General features: G+C 44.8%; 1 protein-coding gene across 2 annotated transcripts; it reads left to right on the top strand.

Annotated features, from left to right (window-relative positions):
* The first annotated feature begins 9557 nt into the window (after nt 1-9557).
* On the top strand, nt 9558-15209 carry FITM2 (fat storage inducing transmembrane protein 2). Of its 2 annotated transcripts, none has more exons than XM_036902216.2 (2): nt 9558-9707; nt 11910-15209. In XM_036902216.2, exons 1-2 carry the CDS (start codon nt 9682-9684, stop codon nt 12523-12525), a joined length of 642 nt encoding a protein of 213 aa, XP_036758111.1. In that variant the 5' UTR covers nt 9558-9681; the 3' UTR covers nt 12526-15209. The 2 variants fall into 2 exon arrangements, with proteins under 2 accessions (XP_036758111.1, XP_036758110.1); XM_036902215.2 differs by having other exon boundaries at nt 9592-9854.
* The last annotated feature ends 996 nt before the right edge of the window (nt 15210-16205 follow it).

Raw genomic sequence — 16205 nt, 5'->3', positions numbered from 1 at the left:
CATTTTAAAAATATGGACAAGACTATAAACTCTTATTAGTGAGGGATGCGCACATGGGCAATAAAACTATCAAGAAACACAAGAAATAAAAAAGGCTGTGATTGGGGTGGGACGTTTGAGGGGCTTCTAGTTCTTGATCGCACTGGTGTTACAAGTGGTTCACCTCATTGGGCTCCACATTTATGTCACTTTCTGTAATTGGGTTTTATTTTATAATAAAAAGGGCTTTACAAATTACAGTAATAATTTATAAAGTGACATTTTACATCTGTTACTGCCTTAACCACGCATGAGGATTTTGCTCTTCTTTTAACAGATGGGGATGAGAAGTTCAAAGCAGGAGGCAACTTGCCCACAGTCACACAGCAAATAAGTCTGGGAGCCGGGACTCGACCCCTGTGGCTTGGTGTGTCTAGCACAGGGGTGGTTGGGGACTGTGGTAGTTCTTGACCCAGCACTGGAGAAGACAGATCCAGAGAAACCAACTCCTCTGAAAACAGAGCATTCCCAGAAACATTTCTGGGTCCCCACGTCTGCCTCCTGCTCTCTCTGCACCCAGACCGCAGTGTCTGCTCTTTAGCAGGTTACCCAGAGGGAGGCAGAAGGCAAGATGGTCTAGGAGTAGGCAAGCATCTGAGCTGTGGTGTCCGTAGGTGGCCCAGCTCTGGTGGACCCAGGGCAAGTCATGTGCCCTCTCTGAGTGTCTCCTCATCTGTAAAATGGGACCGATAAATAGATGCTACTTTATTCAGCTATTTTGAGAAATTCAGTGAGATATGGGAAGCGTTCACGCACAAAGCAGTATGCTCAATATTAGCTATTAACTTTCCCAGAACAGAAAAACTGTGTGATTCCATCAATAAGATGCTCAAGAACAGGCAAAACTAATTTAACAGAAGTCAGACAGTGGGAAAAAGATGGAAGTCAGAACACTGGAGACTTTGGGGGGTACTGATGAGGGTCCATGAATGAACTCCCACGAAAAGTGCTGCATCTGTTTTATATTTTGATCCCTGTGGTTATTACATGGGTGGACATCTGTAAAAACTCATCCCATTGTACACTTAAGATTTCTTCACCTAGAATTAAGTTATACCTTTATAAAAAAATTTAAAGGTATGTATGTTTTTTTAAAAAGTCTTTGTTTAGTAAGAGTTCTTTCAACAAGTATAAATTAAAAACCAACATAAGAAAATACATCCTCCCAAGAAAAATATCCCATTCTTGTCTTACCCATGCGTACTTCCTACCCAATACATATAAATATCCTCTGCAGTACACCCACTGAGTCCTCCAGAGCTGTACATACGTACTCAAAGCTCAAAGATACAACTCAGTCCCATGGAGCACACCTGCCTCCTCTCCCACTCAACCTCACAGCACATCCATCTTCAAACGTGGATGCTTTTCCACTCTGGGTGCCTGAAAACACACCCTACGTGCAAACACACAAACAGACACATACACACACACACCAAACCCACAGGCTGAATTGAGTTGATGGGCAACTTCATGGGTCAGATAGACATGGGGCACCACAGGACATAGGGCAAGTCAGGTAATTTCTCTGGGCATCAATTTCCCTATCTACAAAATGGACCCCGTAAGATTTTCTCTCACAAAATGAAATAAAATAGAAAGGAAGATCATGAACAAATACATTCTCTGAGGGAAGGAGCTGTGTGATTTTTCTTTGTATCTTCAGTGATTTGCATCAGGTCATTATTAGTAGACTTTCATGTTGTCCATTCTCACCAGATTAGTTTTTAGATTAGTCAAAATCCCAACAAGGTTTCTGGAGGAAGTTGGCAAGCTGATTCCAAACTTCATGTACAGAGTCATGGCCCAAGAATTTTCAAGACATGCCATTAGTCATAATGTTAGCAATGTGTGATGATAAAGCAGAAAACAGAGAAACGAGGGGACAGAGAAGCTGGGACACAGGGGTGGGGTTTGGGAGGACAGCAGTACAAGGAGAAGGAACAGCATGGGCAAAGGCCCTGAGGCAGGAGGGAACTTGGTTCATTCCAAGAACTGGAAAAAAGGTTAGGGAGGATGTAGAAGGCACAGAGAGGGTAAGAGGTGGGTTGAGAGATAGAGTCAGAGGTAAGCAGAGGACGTTTGTTGCAGGTTGGAGGCTTGCATGTCATGCCAGCTGCAGGGCTGCTGAGGACCTGAGATTCCCCTTTGTGCTTTGCCGGGCGACCAATCTTATTGGGGTGTGGAAACTAGGGACTGAGAGGGAGCCAGGGTAAGCAGACCAGGGTTTAGTCCGTTAGAAAAAGCCAGCACCTCTCTCCCGTTCAACCTCCTAGGAGCTGATCTCCCATGAGCCCCTAGAACCCTGAAAACTGAAACCTCAGGGCTCCCTCCCTGTCCCCTGTCTCCCACCAAAAATTCTAAGCAAGGCATTGGCGGGGGCTGAGCCAGGGAGCCCCTCACCTCCTCCTGGTTGTCAATAGGGCCAGCCCTTCCAAAAAAAGAGGCAGAGCTGAAGGCGGGGTGCCCAGGTGTGCCTAACCCGAGCAGCGCCCCTGCTCCTGCGCCCCGGGCGCAGCAGCCCCGGCCTGAGCTACCAGGGGTCAAGGTCATGCCCTCAGGGCCTGTGGGCAGAGGACTGGGAAATCCTCATGCTGGTCCAGCAGGGACAGCTGCAGGTGTGGCCGCGGAATTTGCTGTGTCGCCGGCCCGCGCACCTGGAGCGGAAAAGCCTCGGCGTCAGCGACCCCCGTCTGGCCACCGCGGAGGCGCCCCACATTCCTGCGCGGGGCGCTGAGAAAGGGCCCCGCGGCCACATCCCGGCGCCTGACCCTGAGAATCCGGCAGGGGGAGGGCAGGAAGGAAGGGACCCGTGGAAGCCTCTGGGCCTCCCCGCTTCTCAGCGGCATGAGAACTGGGCCAGACTTCCCAGCTGTTTGGTGGGGACGGCGGCACTTTGCCTTGCCTGTCTCCCGAGTTACTGTGAGCAGCCACAGATGAGCGTCCTTGTTACAGAGGTATCCATGTATTGTGCGCCTCCTGTAGGCATGACACCTGGTGAGAGAAGATCTCACTGATTTATCCCTGCAAACGAAGTTGGCCCAAAGCAGTTCTCCTTTTTCAGGTGAGGAAATGGAGAGATAGGTGACTGACCCTAGTCACCCAGGTCATAAATCCTGAATGTAGACTTGAACCCACGTCTGTCTATTCTTAACCAACATACTGCACGGCTGAGAAACCCTATCAACTGTGACTTGCTAAGCTCTGGGAGGGCTGTGACCATGGGAGAGGTGGTTTCTGGCAGCCAGGCGAGGTCAGAGTGGCCTTCCGCAAACCTGGCAGGCAGGGTGGGCTTCTGGCTAAGTGCTTTGCCCTACGGAGCAGAATGACCCAGCTCTGCTGAATTGCTTGCTGTGTGGCCTTGGTTAAGTTCTTTGGCCTGTCTGTGCCTCAGTGTTCCCCCTGTAGAATGGAGTTCTAACAGTACATACCTGTGTGGTGCTTGTGAGAAAGGCGAGTCAGATACAGTAAAGCACTGAGCCCAGGGCCAGGCACTTAGCCGCGGCTCAATTAAACAGCAGTTCATGGAATCTCAGCATTTTGTTCCCAGGTTGGTGTTCCTTTTCTTTTTTTTTAAATAACATTTTATAAATTTTGAAATTTAACAAATGTGTTAGATTTATAAATATAAATATATCATTTAATGAATATTTTTAAAGCAAACATCCATGGGGCTACCCCCAGGTAAAGAACCAGATCAGAACATTGCTACACTCCCAAAACCCTCTGATCCTATAGGAAGCTGCTGTGTGGACACTGGGATACTCAAGTTCTTGCTTTTCTTTCTAATTTTACCAGCGCCCTTTCAGACAACAAGGTTCCCTCCTCCTAGGCCTCAGCCCTGTGACTGCCTGGTAGGAGGGTCTGGGGTCTGAAGGAGACGGTGGCCAGAAGCCGGATCAGGAGAGACCTCAGGGCTGCCCGGGGTGCTGTGAGGTCCCAGGCAGCCCCTCTGGCTGCTCTCCCCATGCCTGCAGATGAGCAAAGGCGGATCCCTGCCCTCTTGTGCCTGCCCTTCTGACCCTGTGCCCAAATGGGAACCCTGATGGGCAGCCTGAGGTTGTGTGTTGAGGGGCCCAGCCAGTGGATGTAACCCCCTCCCAGTTAGGCAGTCAGGCAGTCTGGCCTCTGGCAGACACTGGCTTTGCTTAGCTGCCTCCCTCGAGGGAGTGGCTAGTAGTCCCCTCCTGCCAGAAAGAGAGGTAGCCAGAGGTTAAGAATGGGGATGCCTTGCAGAGGAGAGCTCCAAAAGAAGGAATTGGTGCTGGGAATGAGTGCTTTTGCAAGCTGGCCAGGAGCAATGGACAAAGAAGGCTGCCTGCTGGGAGAATTAGGCTGCCTACCCATCCTGCTCGCCTGCCCAACCCAGACTGAATTGTTTCACATACACCAGCCAACAGAAGGGCACCTGCTGGTTGCTCTTCCTGGGATGACCACCTCCCACTGTTCCTCTGGACAACTCCTAGCCAATCCTTTAGACCCAAGCTCAGAAATCATCTCTTCCAAGAACTCTTCCCTGACCCCTCCCTGGCCTCATGGGTTCTTCTCAGCATCCTCAGCATCCTCTACTTAACCCATTATCATTCTACTGCAGCATCTTTCAGACTTTATGGACCAGCAAACACTTTTACCATGATTTATAATCTTGGGAACCCCTTAAGAATAAAAATCTAATGATTTCAAAATTATTATTTTCTTTTGTTTCTCTTTGGTTCATAAAGAAGCAATTTACATTTGACATAATTTTCTTTACATCAGCATATTAGTAATGATTGGTTAATTTATTTAACTAAGAAAAAAATTTAGAGTGCTTAGTAAGGAGGAGACATGGTTCTAGACAAGGGGATGTATCAGTGAACAAAACAGGCAATGTTCCCTGCCTTCTAAAGTTTACATTCAAGTAGGGGAGACAGAAAATAAATAAATATGTATATCAAGAGTATATTTAAAAAAGAATCTTGGATGATACTCCTAATCCATAAAGATCTCTTAGATTAAAATTTTGCCATTTAATCAAGTAATACAGGTCAATTTACTCTAAAACAGACCAAGATCATTGTCAAAATAAAGATCATATTTCCAAAGGAAACAAAAAAATTCCCCTTTTTTTTTGTATTTTACCCTGGTAGAATTTAATCTCTTTATGGATCTGTGGCATTTTAATGTAATGTGGTGATAAGGAAGAAAAATTCCTTAAGAGAAGGCACATAACTTATATTTCCTTTTATTTAATCTTTAGTTGATACACATTTATGTCCAATCTGGCCAAAGCACAATTGTAACAACAGATGATTTATTTCTATGCAACCATTCACAGATTTAGTGATTATATTTTTCAAAAACCTCAAACTGCTGTCAAAACAAAAATATAAGTAAAAGTGACTTCCAAAAAATTCAACAGTTTCTATTTGTCCCAAAGAGACTCAGACTTCAAGATAAATCTATAATATCCAAACTCTTGCAACAAAAGTGACATATGTATGGGGTTTGCTTATGAAATTACATTTAGCATTCGGTAAGAAAGAAAAGGGTACTTTTTTGTGGCAGACATATTTTTGGTTATAGTTCGCCATTTCTGTAGTAAACATGAAGCCATACACTTATGTAAAATCTGACTCTAAGAAACCTAAAATATAAAAGTCTGAGTGACAGTCAAAATCACAATGATCTGATTTTAAAATTTTAAGCCTTCTGAGATAGATTTTTAGAGATTTAATGAAAAGTGCTGCTTAGTATTTACTTTCTTAAACTTTGCTCTTTATGGAAATCTTCAAACTCTTTTCTTGAATAAATGTGACACACCAATATTTCAAACCAACATTTTTACTTCTGTGTTACAAACGGTATATCTAATTCTGTTGTTCTTCATTTACTAGTTGAGATAGTTCTTTAAAAAGAAATCTACTCTTTGGTTATTCAGTGGTTCAGTTCACACAGGAGAGGCAGGAAAAGTGCTTGATTCTTTCCCTTAAATTACTTGTTTTCAAAAAATGAGTTGATTCCTCCCAAGGTGGCCATTACTTTAAAAAATACCATTGTAAACCCACAGGCTTAAACATAGGTCATGTTTCCATCCATTGGAGTTATTATTATTATTTATGCTCCCATGTCCCATCTTTGGCCTGTGGGAGCCTTTCTCTTCGCTTTGTGTTCTCCTGAAATAACCTTAGCAGTCACTTAGAGTCTATGGCTTCCTTGCATTCTGGTTTGACAAGATGGTCCAACCTCATGTTGTATATTCTGCTTCAAATCTGGGAAACTATTTTTAAAGGGTAATAAATCTGCAGTTATCAAGGCAACTGACCCATCCAACACATTGGAAATCTAACATCTAGCCCAAGGCTTGGTGCACAGTGAATAGTTAATAAATGCTGGTTGGCTGAATAAATGAATGATTATCACCTTCACTAGATTCTAAGTTCCTTGATGTCAGAGACATATACTTCTAATAAGTACTTGCTTAATAGATAAAGAAGGAATGAAAGCCAACAGGTGGTACCACTGAAGTCTGTGGCAAGGCAGAACCCTAATTTTTGGTTTTCTATCACCCTCTGCTGGGGAACAGCAGGGCATCATCCTCCAGTGCCTTAAAATCTGGTGGTGTTTCTCAAACTACGGATCCCCACCCATTAGTGAGTGCTAAATCAATTCAGTGAGTCATGACCAGAGTTTTTAAAAACTGAATTTATAATTTAATGGAAAATATCAAAGGGTCTCACACATAGTGGAGGCAAATTCTGTCATAAAGCTATATTTATAGCTAGATCTTTGTACCTATTAGCATATATACTCATTTATTACATAAAAACATGTATGTTTTTATGTGTGTACTGGGTCACAACCAGTGATTTGTTGACAAATGTTTAACAACTAGTTCTCTGGGGGAAAGTGTATAAGTATATATGGACATACATTTATTATAAATTTTTAAGATAAAGAATGTGTAGCACATCATTTATAAATAATAAAATATGCTAATATTCTTTATTGTAAATTCCATTCAGCAAATTGATTCTCAGAGAATTCTTTCACTGATTTTTGCTGAACTCTCTCATGTCTAGCCATCCTAGAGTGTCAATTCAGTCATGTTTTGACGAATGGAGTTGCGTTCAATCTAGACAATCAACAAACCAAATAAAGCCCTGGTTTATAGTACTTGCCAGTTTCTTTAGGAGAAATACTCCCTCCATGGCTGGTTTCAAGCTTTCACTGTGATGTTACAGAGCCCGCAGTAGGGCGGAGTTGTACAGTAGCATACTTTACAGATACAGCAGATGTAAGTAACCCCAAGAGCATAGATTACAATGAAATACAGTAAAATAATCAGGAAATGATGAGTTTTGAATATTTCTTTTGAATTTGTTAGTTTATATAATTTAATTTTTAATAATGGCTGTGCTTAACATTCAGCTTGCAAAAGTCCTGAAAATTTAACGATCTGCTCTCATAAGGCTTGTATGAGTTGGCTGAGGACCATTGGACTTACAATATAAATATGTATTTCCGAATATGGCTGAAGTTTTTTAAAAAAAAGATGAACACTTCTCTAGGGCTGAAAATAATTTTTCAGGGCCGGGTTTAACTCAGTCTTCAACAGTCTCCAGGGATAAAGCTGCTTGGTCTCAAGTGACACAAACCCATTTCCTTTCTACAAAAATACAAAGCCTGAAACTTTCAGGAGATACATTTTTGGTAGTTCCTTTGGGTGATTATTTAGAGTTTCTCTTCACCCAGCACCCTTTCACCCATTCTTTGGTTGAGGGGATTAGCATGTGGAATTTGCCCAGGGAACCATTAGCTAGTAATGTCCAATGTACCTCCCTGTTCTTAGCGATTATGCAGTCTGCTTATGGGAAATAACAGTAACTGAGCACCTGCTAACCTTCACGAGATAGAGATGGTTTCCGATTCTATTTACAAGCTGCCTTCACAAATAACATCTTTCCAGTTGTGTAGTTTTTATTCCCAATTATGAAAAACCAAACTGGAATAATCACTATGTTTTCTGTTTTAAATCTAGCCTTTTCAAGGCCTGGAGACCTTGCCAAGTAAGAACACTGATCAGATACATGTTTTTTACAGATAATGAAGATCATCCTGAGATGGTTTTAAGGAACTGACACTTTCAATCTCGTTCATTTACTGATTCTCTGCATGAGAGATTTTAAACATCAGTCCATTGTATGCATAACTTAGGCCAGTGTTTCTCAAAATGTGGTAGCTATCCTTGGTAAAAGGACATTAGATTATTTAGGCAGCTAGAGATGATGAATATTTCAATTGAATGTTTTATTTGTAATAGAATAAATACAACTGGCACACAGAATCCATGATTCCATGGATGTTTGTTTGGGAGGCTACTCAGCAGGTATTTAACTTTTAAATGTGCATTGTTTAAGGAAAACTGTTAAGTATATAATAGTATTGGAGGTATAGGGACATAGTAAAAGCAGTTAACATGGCTGTAACGGGTTAAATGGTGCCCCCACCCTCCCCCCAAAAAAGGTATGCTTAAAATCTTAACCCCTGGTACCTGAGATGTGACTTATTTGGAAACTGAGTCTTTGCAGATATAATTAAGGCTCTCAAGATGAGATTATCCTGGATTTAGGGTGAACCCTAAATCCAGTAGCTATTGTCCTGGTAAGAGATAGAAGGAGTGAAGCCAGAGATGCAGAGGGGAGAAGTCCATGTGAGGACGGAGACGGACTGGAGTTATGCAGCTACAAGTCAGGGAATGCCAGGGATGCCAACAGGCAACAGAATCTAGGAGGGGCTTGGAAGAGATTCTCCCTCAGAGATTCCTGAAGGGACCAACGCTGCTGACACCTTGACTTCTGACTTGTGGATTCCAGAACTATGAGAGAATAATTCCTGTCATTTTAAGCCAATAGGTTTATGGTAATTTGTTGCGGCCATACTAGGAAACTAATACAGCGGCGAAGATATGACTCAAGACTGGGAAACACTGAATCAGACACCCAGCCTTGACAAGGGGGTGAGAGGGCTTAGCTGTGGGATAAATTGAGCAACTGAAACTGCAGCGCCCTCCTCCGATCTCCCTTGACACCCAGCGTGCAGCATTTTCGCTCAATACAAATAGTTGTTTTTAAAGTTAAAAAAAAGTATAACAATTCAAAATTTAAGTTTAGTAATTATTTTATGCATGTATTTTCTAATGAAATTTAATATCGTCCTTATATCTGCATCACCATAACCAACCTCGAGAAAACCGAGACTCAGATGGAGGTGTCTCCGTCTCCAAGAGGGACTAAATGATGCTGCGACCACTGCTCTAATTCCTGTAGTTCTACATTTGTTCTTTCCCACCTCCAACAAATTCTCCCACAAGCGCTTTTTCCCAGATTTAGCAAGGTGCAGTGGCTGAGATCGAAACGGCAGCACTCCGAGCGTTTCGCTAGGCGGGTGGGACTAGAGCGGTGAGATGGTGGCAAGTTATCAGACGGACCGGCTGCAGAGGCCGCCAGTGGCCAGGAGGGGGAGCGCGAGCGCTCCGCAAGGGGTGGACCCCGCGGGCCGTGCGCATGCGCCCGAAGGGAGGCGGTGGCGCCGGGCCCGGCGAAGGGCGAGACGGTGGCCGAGAAGGCACGGGAAGGAACACGGTTGCCGACGAGGTTAGGCATGGAGCATCTGGAGCGCTGTGCAAGGTGCCTTAGGGGCTTACTGGTGCGGGCGGCAGTGCGGCGCTACCTGCCCTGGGCGCTGGCGGCCTCCATGCTGGTGGGCTCCCTCCTCAAGGAGCTCTCCCCGCTCCCCGAGAGCTACCTCAGCAACAAGCGCAACGTCCTCAACGTGTGAGTGCGCCCCGGGTCCTCTCCTGTCCCCGCCATAGCCGACCTGCGGTAGCCTGGTCCAGATGACCGGGCTTAGCTGCCCGGCTGCACCAGTCACTGGAAGGGGAAGTCCTCCCAATCATGACAGCCACAACTGCGCGCTTGTCGCCACCGAGGGGTCGCGGGATAGCTGGTGTCACTAGCAGTCGTGTTTGCACGCCCAAACGAGACCGCCTGAGCTTGACTGGGCTGGCAGTGACGGGGCGGGGTTGTGTGTGTGTGCCTTGTGTGTATGTAGGAGTATGGGGTGGGATGAGGGGGGGCTGAACCAGCCTGTGTCGCTGTTCGCCTCACCTTCCCTTGGAATGAAGAGTTTTCCCCTGCCCTTTTTGGGAGACGCCACCTCCCTCCTGCCTGCCTGTATTAGACCCCGCGCCTCCACCCTAAATCCGATCCCCTCGGCCTGTGGTGGAATCCCATCACCACCTGCGAAAGACCTGCCTTCTTCCCCGCCACCCCAACTTTGGAGAGCCTTGTCCCAGCCTGACCCACTCCAAGACAGCCGCGGAGGACTGGAACCATCCTGTCTTTGACCTTTCGCCTGGATCCCTTTGGACCTTTTCAGTCACTCAAAGTTCATGGCAGTGGCCCAGGAAAGCAATCCCAGCTGGGCTCTTTGAAACCTCTCCTTAACTCCACCCACCTACTCCTTTTTCTGTTTTTTTTTTTTAATTTCTGGATTTTCAGTTTATTACACAAAATATTGTTGCAGTTGTAAAGGGAAACTGAAGGATAAAGCTTGTGCCTTGTTTTGTGAGCCTAGATTCTTCTTTAGAATTATAATGTCAGCAGCATCTGTCAGAGGTCACCCCCAACTTCGGTTATCCACTTAAAACACTGGTCACTCTCCCAAAAATCTTCGTCAAAGGCCTGACAGGTTTTGGCTCCGGTAAGATGCTTGCATATCAGTTCCAGGGAAGATTTTAGTCAGGCCTTTGGTGTCTGAGACACCTTCGGAAACTAGCAAAGAGTCATTCTGTCTTTGGCCCCCTTCCTTCCTCACCTACTCATAGAGGCTGGGCTAAGAATAGTTGGTGAGAGTGGTTGTAGCCCTATGGCTCTGGCATGTGTGTTAATTGTAGCTGGTCCCCAGGCCAGCCACCTTTGGAGAGTGCAAGGGAGGCAGACAAGGCAGCTGCTGCTTTATCTAGCCTGGGAGAGCTGGGAGCCAAGCAGCCTGGCAGACAAGTCTCTGTTGTTTTTGGGTAACCATAGATTCTGGCATTTTGTTCCAAGCCTCTATTGCTAATTAACGGAAGGGAACTAGTGAATCATTGGCTCTGGAAGGGATTTTAAAAATCATTTGGTCCCCTCAGCTCTATTTAACAGCTGAGGAAACTGAGGCCTAGAGAAGTGTGGTAATTAGTTAAGTCAGAGTCAGGATTTGAACCTAGGTCTTCTCGCTCAAAGCCAAGTTCTTCCGAGATCGTTTATGTCACGTAAGAAAGGGCCGTGATATAGAAGCAGCATGGGCTTTGGGGCTGGCCAAACCTTGGTTTAACCTGTGCTTGCTGGTTGTGTGAGTGTAACCCTGTTCTTGAACATTTCTGAGCTTCAGATTCTTTATAAAATGGGGCAAGTGTTACCTTCCTCCCAAGGTAATTGTGAGTGTTCCATCGGGAAGTGAAGTGAGTGCTCCATGGGAAAGTGAATGTATGCGAAGGCTCCTGGCATTTGGTAGATGCTTGATGATTAATTTTCTAAGCAATAGCATAGTGCCTAAGATCACAGACCCTGGGTTTGAATCCCAGCCCCACCACTTATGACCTCTACTCTGGGCATGATTATTTTGTGCCTCAGTTTTCTTGTCTTAAAAAGTAGATAACAGTAGTACCAACCTCATGGAGTTGTTTAAGCACTGCATAGTTACTACATTTAAAGAACTTGTAGTGAAGTTACCTTAGCTTTTATCAGCTCATTTCATTTTCCCTCCTTTGAGAGTCTAGAGGCCTGAGTTGTGACATCGTTTCCTTTCCACCATGTCCCATCTTCACTTCCACTTTCCTCCTCTGCCAGGTATTTTGTCAAATTGGCCTGGACCTGGACCTTCTGTCTCCTCCTGCCTTTCATTGCCCTCACCAACTACCACCTGACAGGCAAGACGGGCCTGGTCCTGCGGCGGTTGAGCACCCTGCTTGTGGGCACGGCCATCTGGTATGTCTGCACAGCCATCTTCTCCAACATTGAGCACTACACAGGCAGCTGCTACCAGTCTGCAGCCCTGGAGGGGGTCAGAAAGGAGCACCAGAGTAAGCAGCAGTGCCACAGGGAAGGGGGCTTTTGGCATGGCTTCGACATCTCAGGCCACTCCTTCCTGCTGACATTCTGTGCCCTCATGATTGTGGAGGAGATGGCTGTGCTGCATGAGGTGAAGACGGACCGAAGCCACTGCCTGCACACTGCCATCACCAGCCTGGTGGTCGCCCTGGGCTTCCTGACCTTCGTATGGGTGTTGATGTTTCTGTGCACGGCCGTTTATTTCCACAACTTGTCCCAGAAAGTGTTTGGCACCCTGTTTGGTTTGCTAGGTTGGTATGGGACGTACAGGTTTTGGTATCTGAAATCCTTTTCCCCAGGACTTCCTCCCCAGAGCTTGAGTTTGAATTTGAAGCAAGACAGTTACAAGAAATGAACGAAACAACAAGGGCAATGGCAGGACAATGACTAATATATTTTTCATTTCTTTTTCTTAGTTATTTGATTAAATTATTGACACCAGTTCAGAGAGGAAGCTAACCAGGCAGTTTGGGTGGGTGGTGGGTTCAGTCCCCAGTCATCTTGGTGACATCACCTTGTTTCACAAGCACCACTATTCTCAGTCAAGCACTCTCTGTCCCTGGCAAAACTTGACATTAATCCGTAATGTCCCTTTTATCCCTAGAGGCTCAGTGAGAGGATAGAATCTGGAAAGCCGTTCTTGTGTGGCTGAAGGAGGGGCCAGGGCCTCGGGACTCTTCTCTGTTGCCGAACTTCCTGATTCTAGTTGTCTTTTGTTTTAATGGTTGCTGATGTGGTTGCTTAACCATATTTCCCTCTGGTCAGTTTTGCCTAAGCATTGATTTCCAGAAGGATTCTTTTATAAAACAACCAACCACCTGAAAGACACACTCTCACTGTAGTATTTATTTCATCCATGAAATGTTAAATATTGCAACTGGCTTCTGATTAGTTATCAGAACAGTTAAGCAGGAGTGCCTCTGTGACTCAGTATTGGATGATTTTTATGTAATGAGCATTGCTGATTTTCTGTCCATGTTGTCTATTATATATTAGTTTTTGGAGCAATAAGGTACATTTTTTTTCTCTCTTTTGAATGAATGTTTTATAGTTTTTAATACAACTATGACATTTGTTCTTTTGTTAACAAAACTGAAAATAACTCATAATCTCACAACTCTAGTGCTGCACTTTGGCATGTGTGTAGATAGCTTTGAGGTTTTTTTTAGAACACTAAGTTACTTTTTATAAACCAAACTTTTGGCCTGTGTTATTAAATTCCACCTCTTGGGGCCGTTTTCTCTGTCAATAAAATCAGAAAGCAAACATTTTAATAATAACTTGATGAATTTTAAGCTGAGTCAGAGTAATTTTGCAAAAACGCATATTTGCACTGAAATTTTCCTGACTGCACATCAGTGGTATAGACTGAATAGTGTGCTTCAGGGTCATGTGAGTAGTACATTGATCAATCTGCTGTGGCCCAAGCCATGTTTACCTTTTGGACAAGACAATGGTAAGTCAGAAGGGAGGAAAAATGTCTTCCATTGCCTCTGATGGCAAGCAGCCAATCTGTTTGTAAAAATGTCCTTACTCAATGGTGGCAAGACTTGGGCCCCACCCGCCTCTCACTTGCACCACCACCAAAACCAAACCAAACCTGGGCCTATTCAGCTCGCCTGGAAGTCCACCTTTCCCCCCCTCCTTCGCAGTACTTCTCAATGCCCAGCTTCATCCTTCTGTGGCCTTCACTGTGGTGAGTCCTGGGAAGGGTTAGAAATCCCATCACCTCCACCCTGCAAAGGCACAGTTACACCCTGGTGATAAGCTACCCCACCCCTATCCCAGGTTATCTCCTTAAGCCTTTCAAACCAAGCATCTTGATTTTGCATTATCATCCTTAGCACTTCTTGATGCTCCTCCCACCCCCAGTCAAGCCTGATAATAGCATTAACTAGTGAGCACTACACTTGACCGCTTAACTCCAGCTTAGGTTGTTAGGAACTTGAGGTCAGGAAGAATTTTCAGGGTAACTTGTATTTCATATAATACGCAGTTGGTATCCCATCTGGCTGCAGGTTAACAAATCCATCAGAATGTGAGATGTGATACATTGTATCCAAGGGTGGCAGAAACACCTGCACTGAGATTTCAGAGGTGTCACCACGGTGCTTTGGGAGCGTTGGCCAGATGTGCTGAGCCCTGTGAGAATATTTTTGCCTCCTGAAGTTCAAAACTGGGAATGGAAGTGGGGCTGGAATAGGCTTGTTGAAGGGATTGAAAACTCTCCTAAGCTTCATGTTCAGCACCAAAATGCAGTAGGCATGGATGACCAGATGGTCGTTTGTCACGCTTAAACCTACAGACATTTCTCCCATGCAGGTCTGATTCAGACTGGCATTAAATTAACAATGTGGAAAGTGTCAGTTCCTGAGCCTGTGTGTTGATTAGTCTTCCACCACCTCCTGTTCAGTCTTAATGCCCTTGCCTCGCCTTTTTCTTGGGAAAATGCTCTATCCCTATGTGAGACAGCATGGCATAACTGAAAGGGTTGGGGCTTAGGTAAATGTGAGCTGTGGGCTCAAATCTTGGCACCACTACTGAGAGGTGTTTGACCACAGGCAAGGCTCTTTTTCCTCATCTGTAAATGGCGATGATACTGTTAGGTTTAAGGGAAATGATGTGTGTACAATGCCCAGCCCATATGCTTAGCAGTCAATAATCCCTGCTTCCTTTTTTTGACTAAGCCTTTAGAATTTTTGGCTCCTCTAATGAAAGCAGAGAAACTAACATCATCTTTCAAGTGCCACCTGAGGCCTGGGTCTCCTGTTGAAATAGTCTTATATTGTCCTTTGGAAAGTGTCTATTGTCCCCAGGTGCTGAACAAGAGGCTTTGAGGGCATCTGTGATCACAGAACACTACCAGGCTTGTTTTCCCTCTGTGTTGAGGTTCATTCACTGATGCCTCATTTTCCACGTGCATCTGTCATAGTCTGAGTGCCAGATTGTATTTAGAGAATGACTCTTGCCACTGTTATGTACACACAGATCATGTGTGTAAACAAGCAAATTAAGTAAACTGGAGATAATGAAATCCTACATACTGGCATTTCTTGTGTTCCTTTCTCAAACTGTGAAGGAAGTCCAGAACCAGGAAAGCTCAGTGCCTTTATGAAATGGGTTCATAAAGTTGTATTTGCCTAATTCTTACTTGAGCTACTCATTGTACATGGGGTATTGCACAGCTGTAGTTACTCTTATTTTCCCCCTGAATCCTGTGAACTGAGTATGTGCTCCATCATATATTTGTTAGCTTGATTTACTTCTTCCTCCTGTGCTGTATCCATGTCTGAGAGTCCTAAGGTCTGGATCAGCCATATTTGGGAGCAGTTTTCTTGGCAGAAGGAGAAAAGTTAAGCCTCATGGAAGTAATAGCAAAGAGTAGTTGCAAAGTTCACTCAGATGAGGTCATCTGTAACAATACCTTGGAACCCTGGAGGCCTACACTCATGTGAGGGCTTTGTGCACCTTTTAGTGCCTACTCATCTGTCAGCCTGACCTGCTTGGCACTTACAGATAGTGTCTGTTGAAAGCTCGATGGCTCCAGGATTAGAAGCTCCTCCAATGCAAAATTTCCCTGGTCAGATTCCTTCAGCAGCAACAGACCCTTCTTGAGTTCATGTGGTGAGCCAGGAGCTGTGGGGGTGGGATGGTGAACTCCTTCTGGCATGGAGTTTGTGGTCCAGAGTCTGTCCCTTCAAAGCTTAAGGTGTGTGCTGGAGTTGCAAAGGTGAATCTGTTACAGTTGTGCATTCAAGGAATTTTCACTCTTGTGGAGAAGACACATAAGGAGCCAGCAACCACTGTAAAGTGTCTAAGTGCCAGATTAAGGTCAGGACCAGGGAACACAGAGCAGGGGACAACCAGTTGCCTTGGGAAACTGGGGATATTTTCACAAAAAGTGACAATTCTTTTGGGCCTGGAAAGATGAGGAGGAACTGCAGCAGTTAGGCAGAGAAAGGGTATCCAGGGAAGTGAGAACAACATGTGCAAAGGCACATACATGTATTACGATTTTTTTATTCTGATATCCCT

The sequence above is a fragment of the Manis pentadactyla genome, chromosome 5, assembly GCF_030020395.1.
Source record: "Manis pentadactyla isolate mManPen7 chromosome 5, mManPen7.hap1, whole genome shotgun sequence".
Classification (NCBI taxonomy): Eukaryota; Metazoa; Chordata; class Mammalia; order Pholidota; family Manidae; genus Manis; species Manis pentadactyla.
This window is presented reverse-complemented; position numbering and strand designations above follow the sequence as displayed.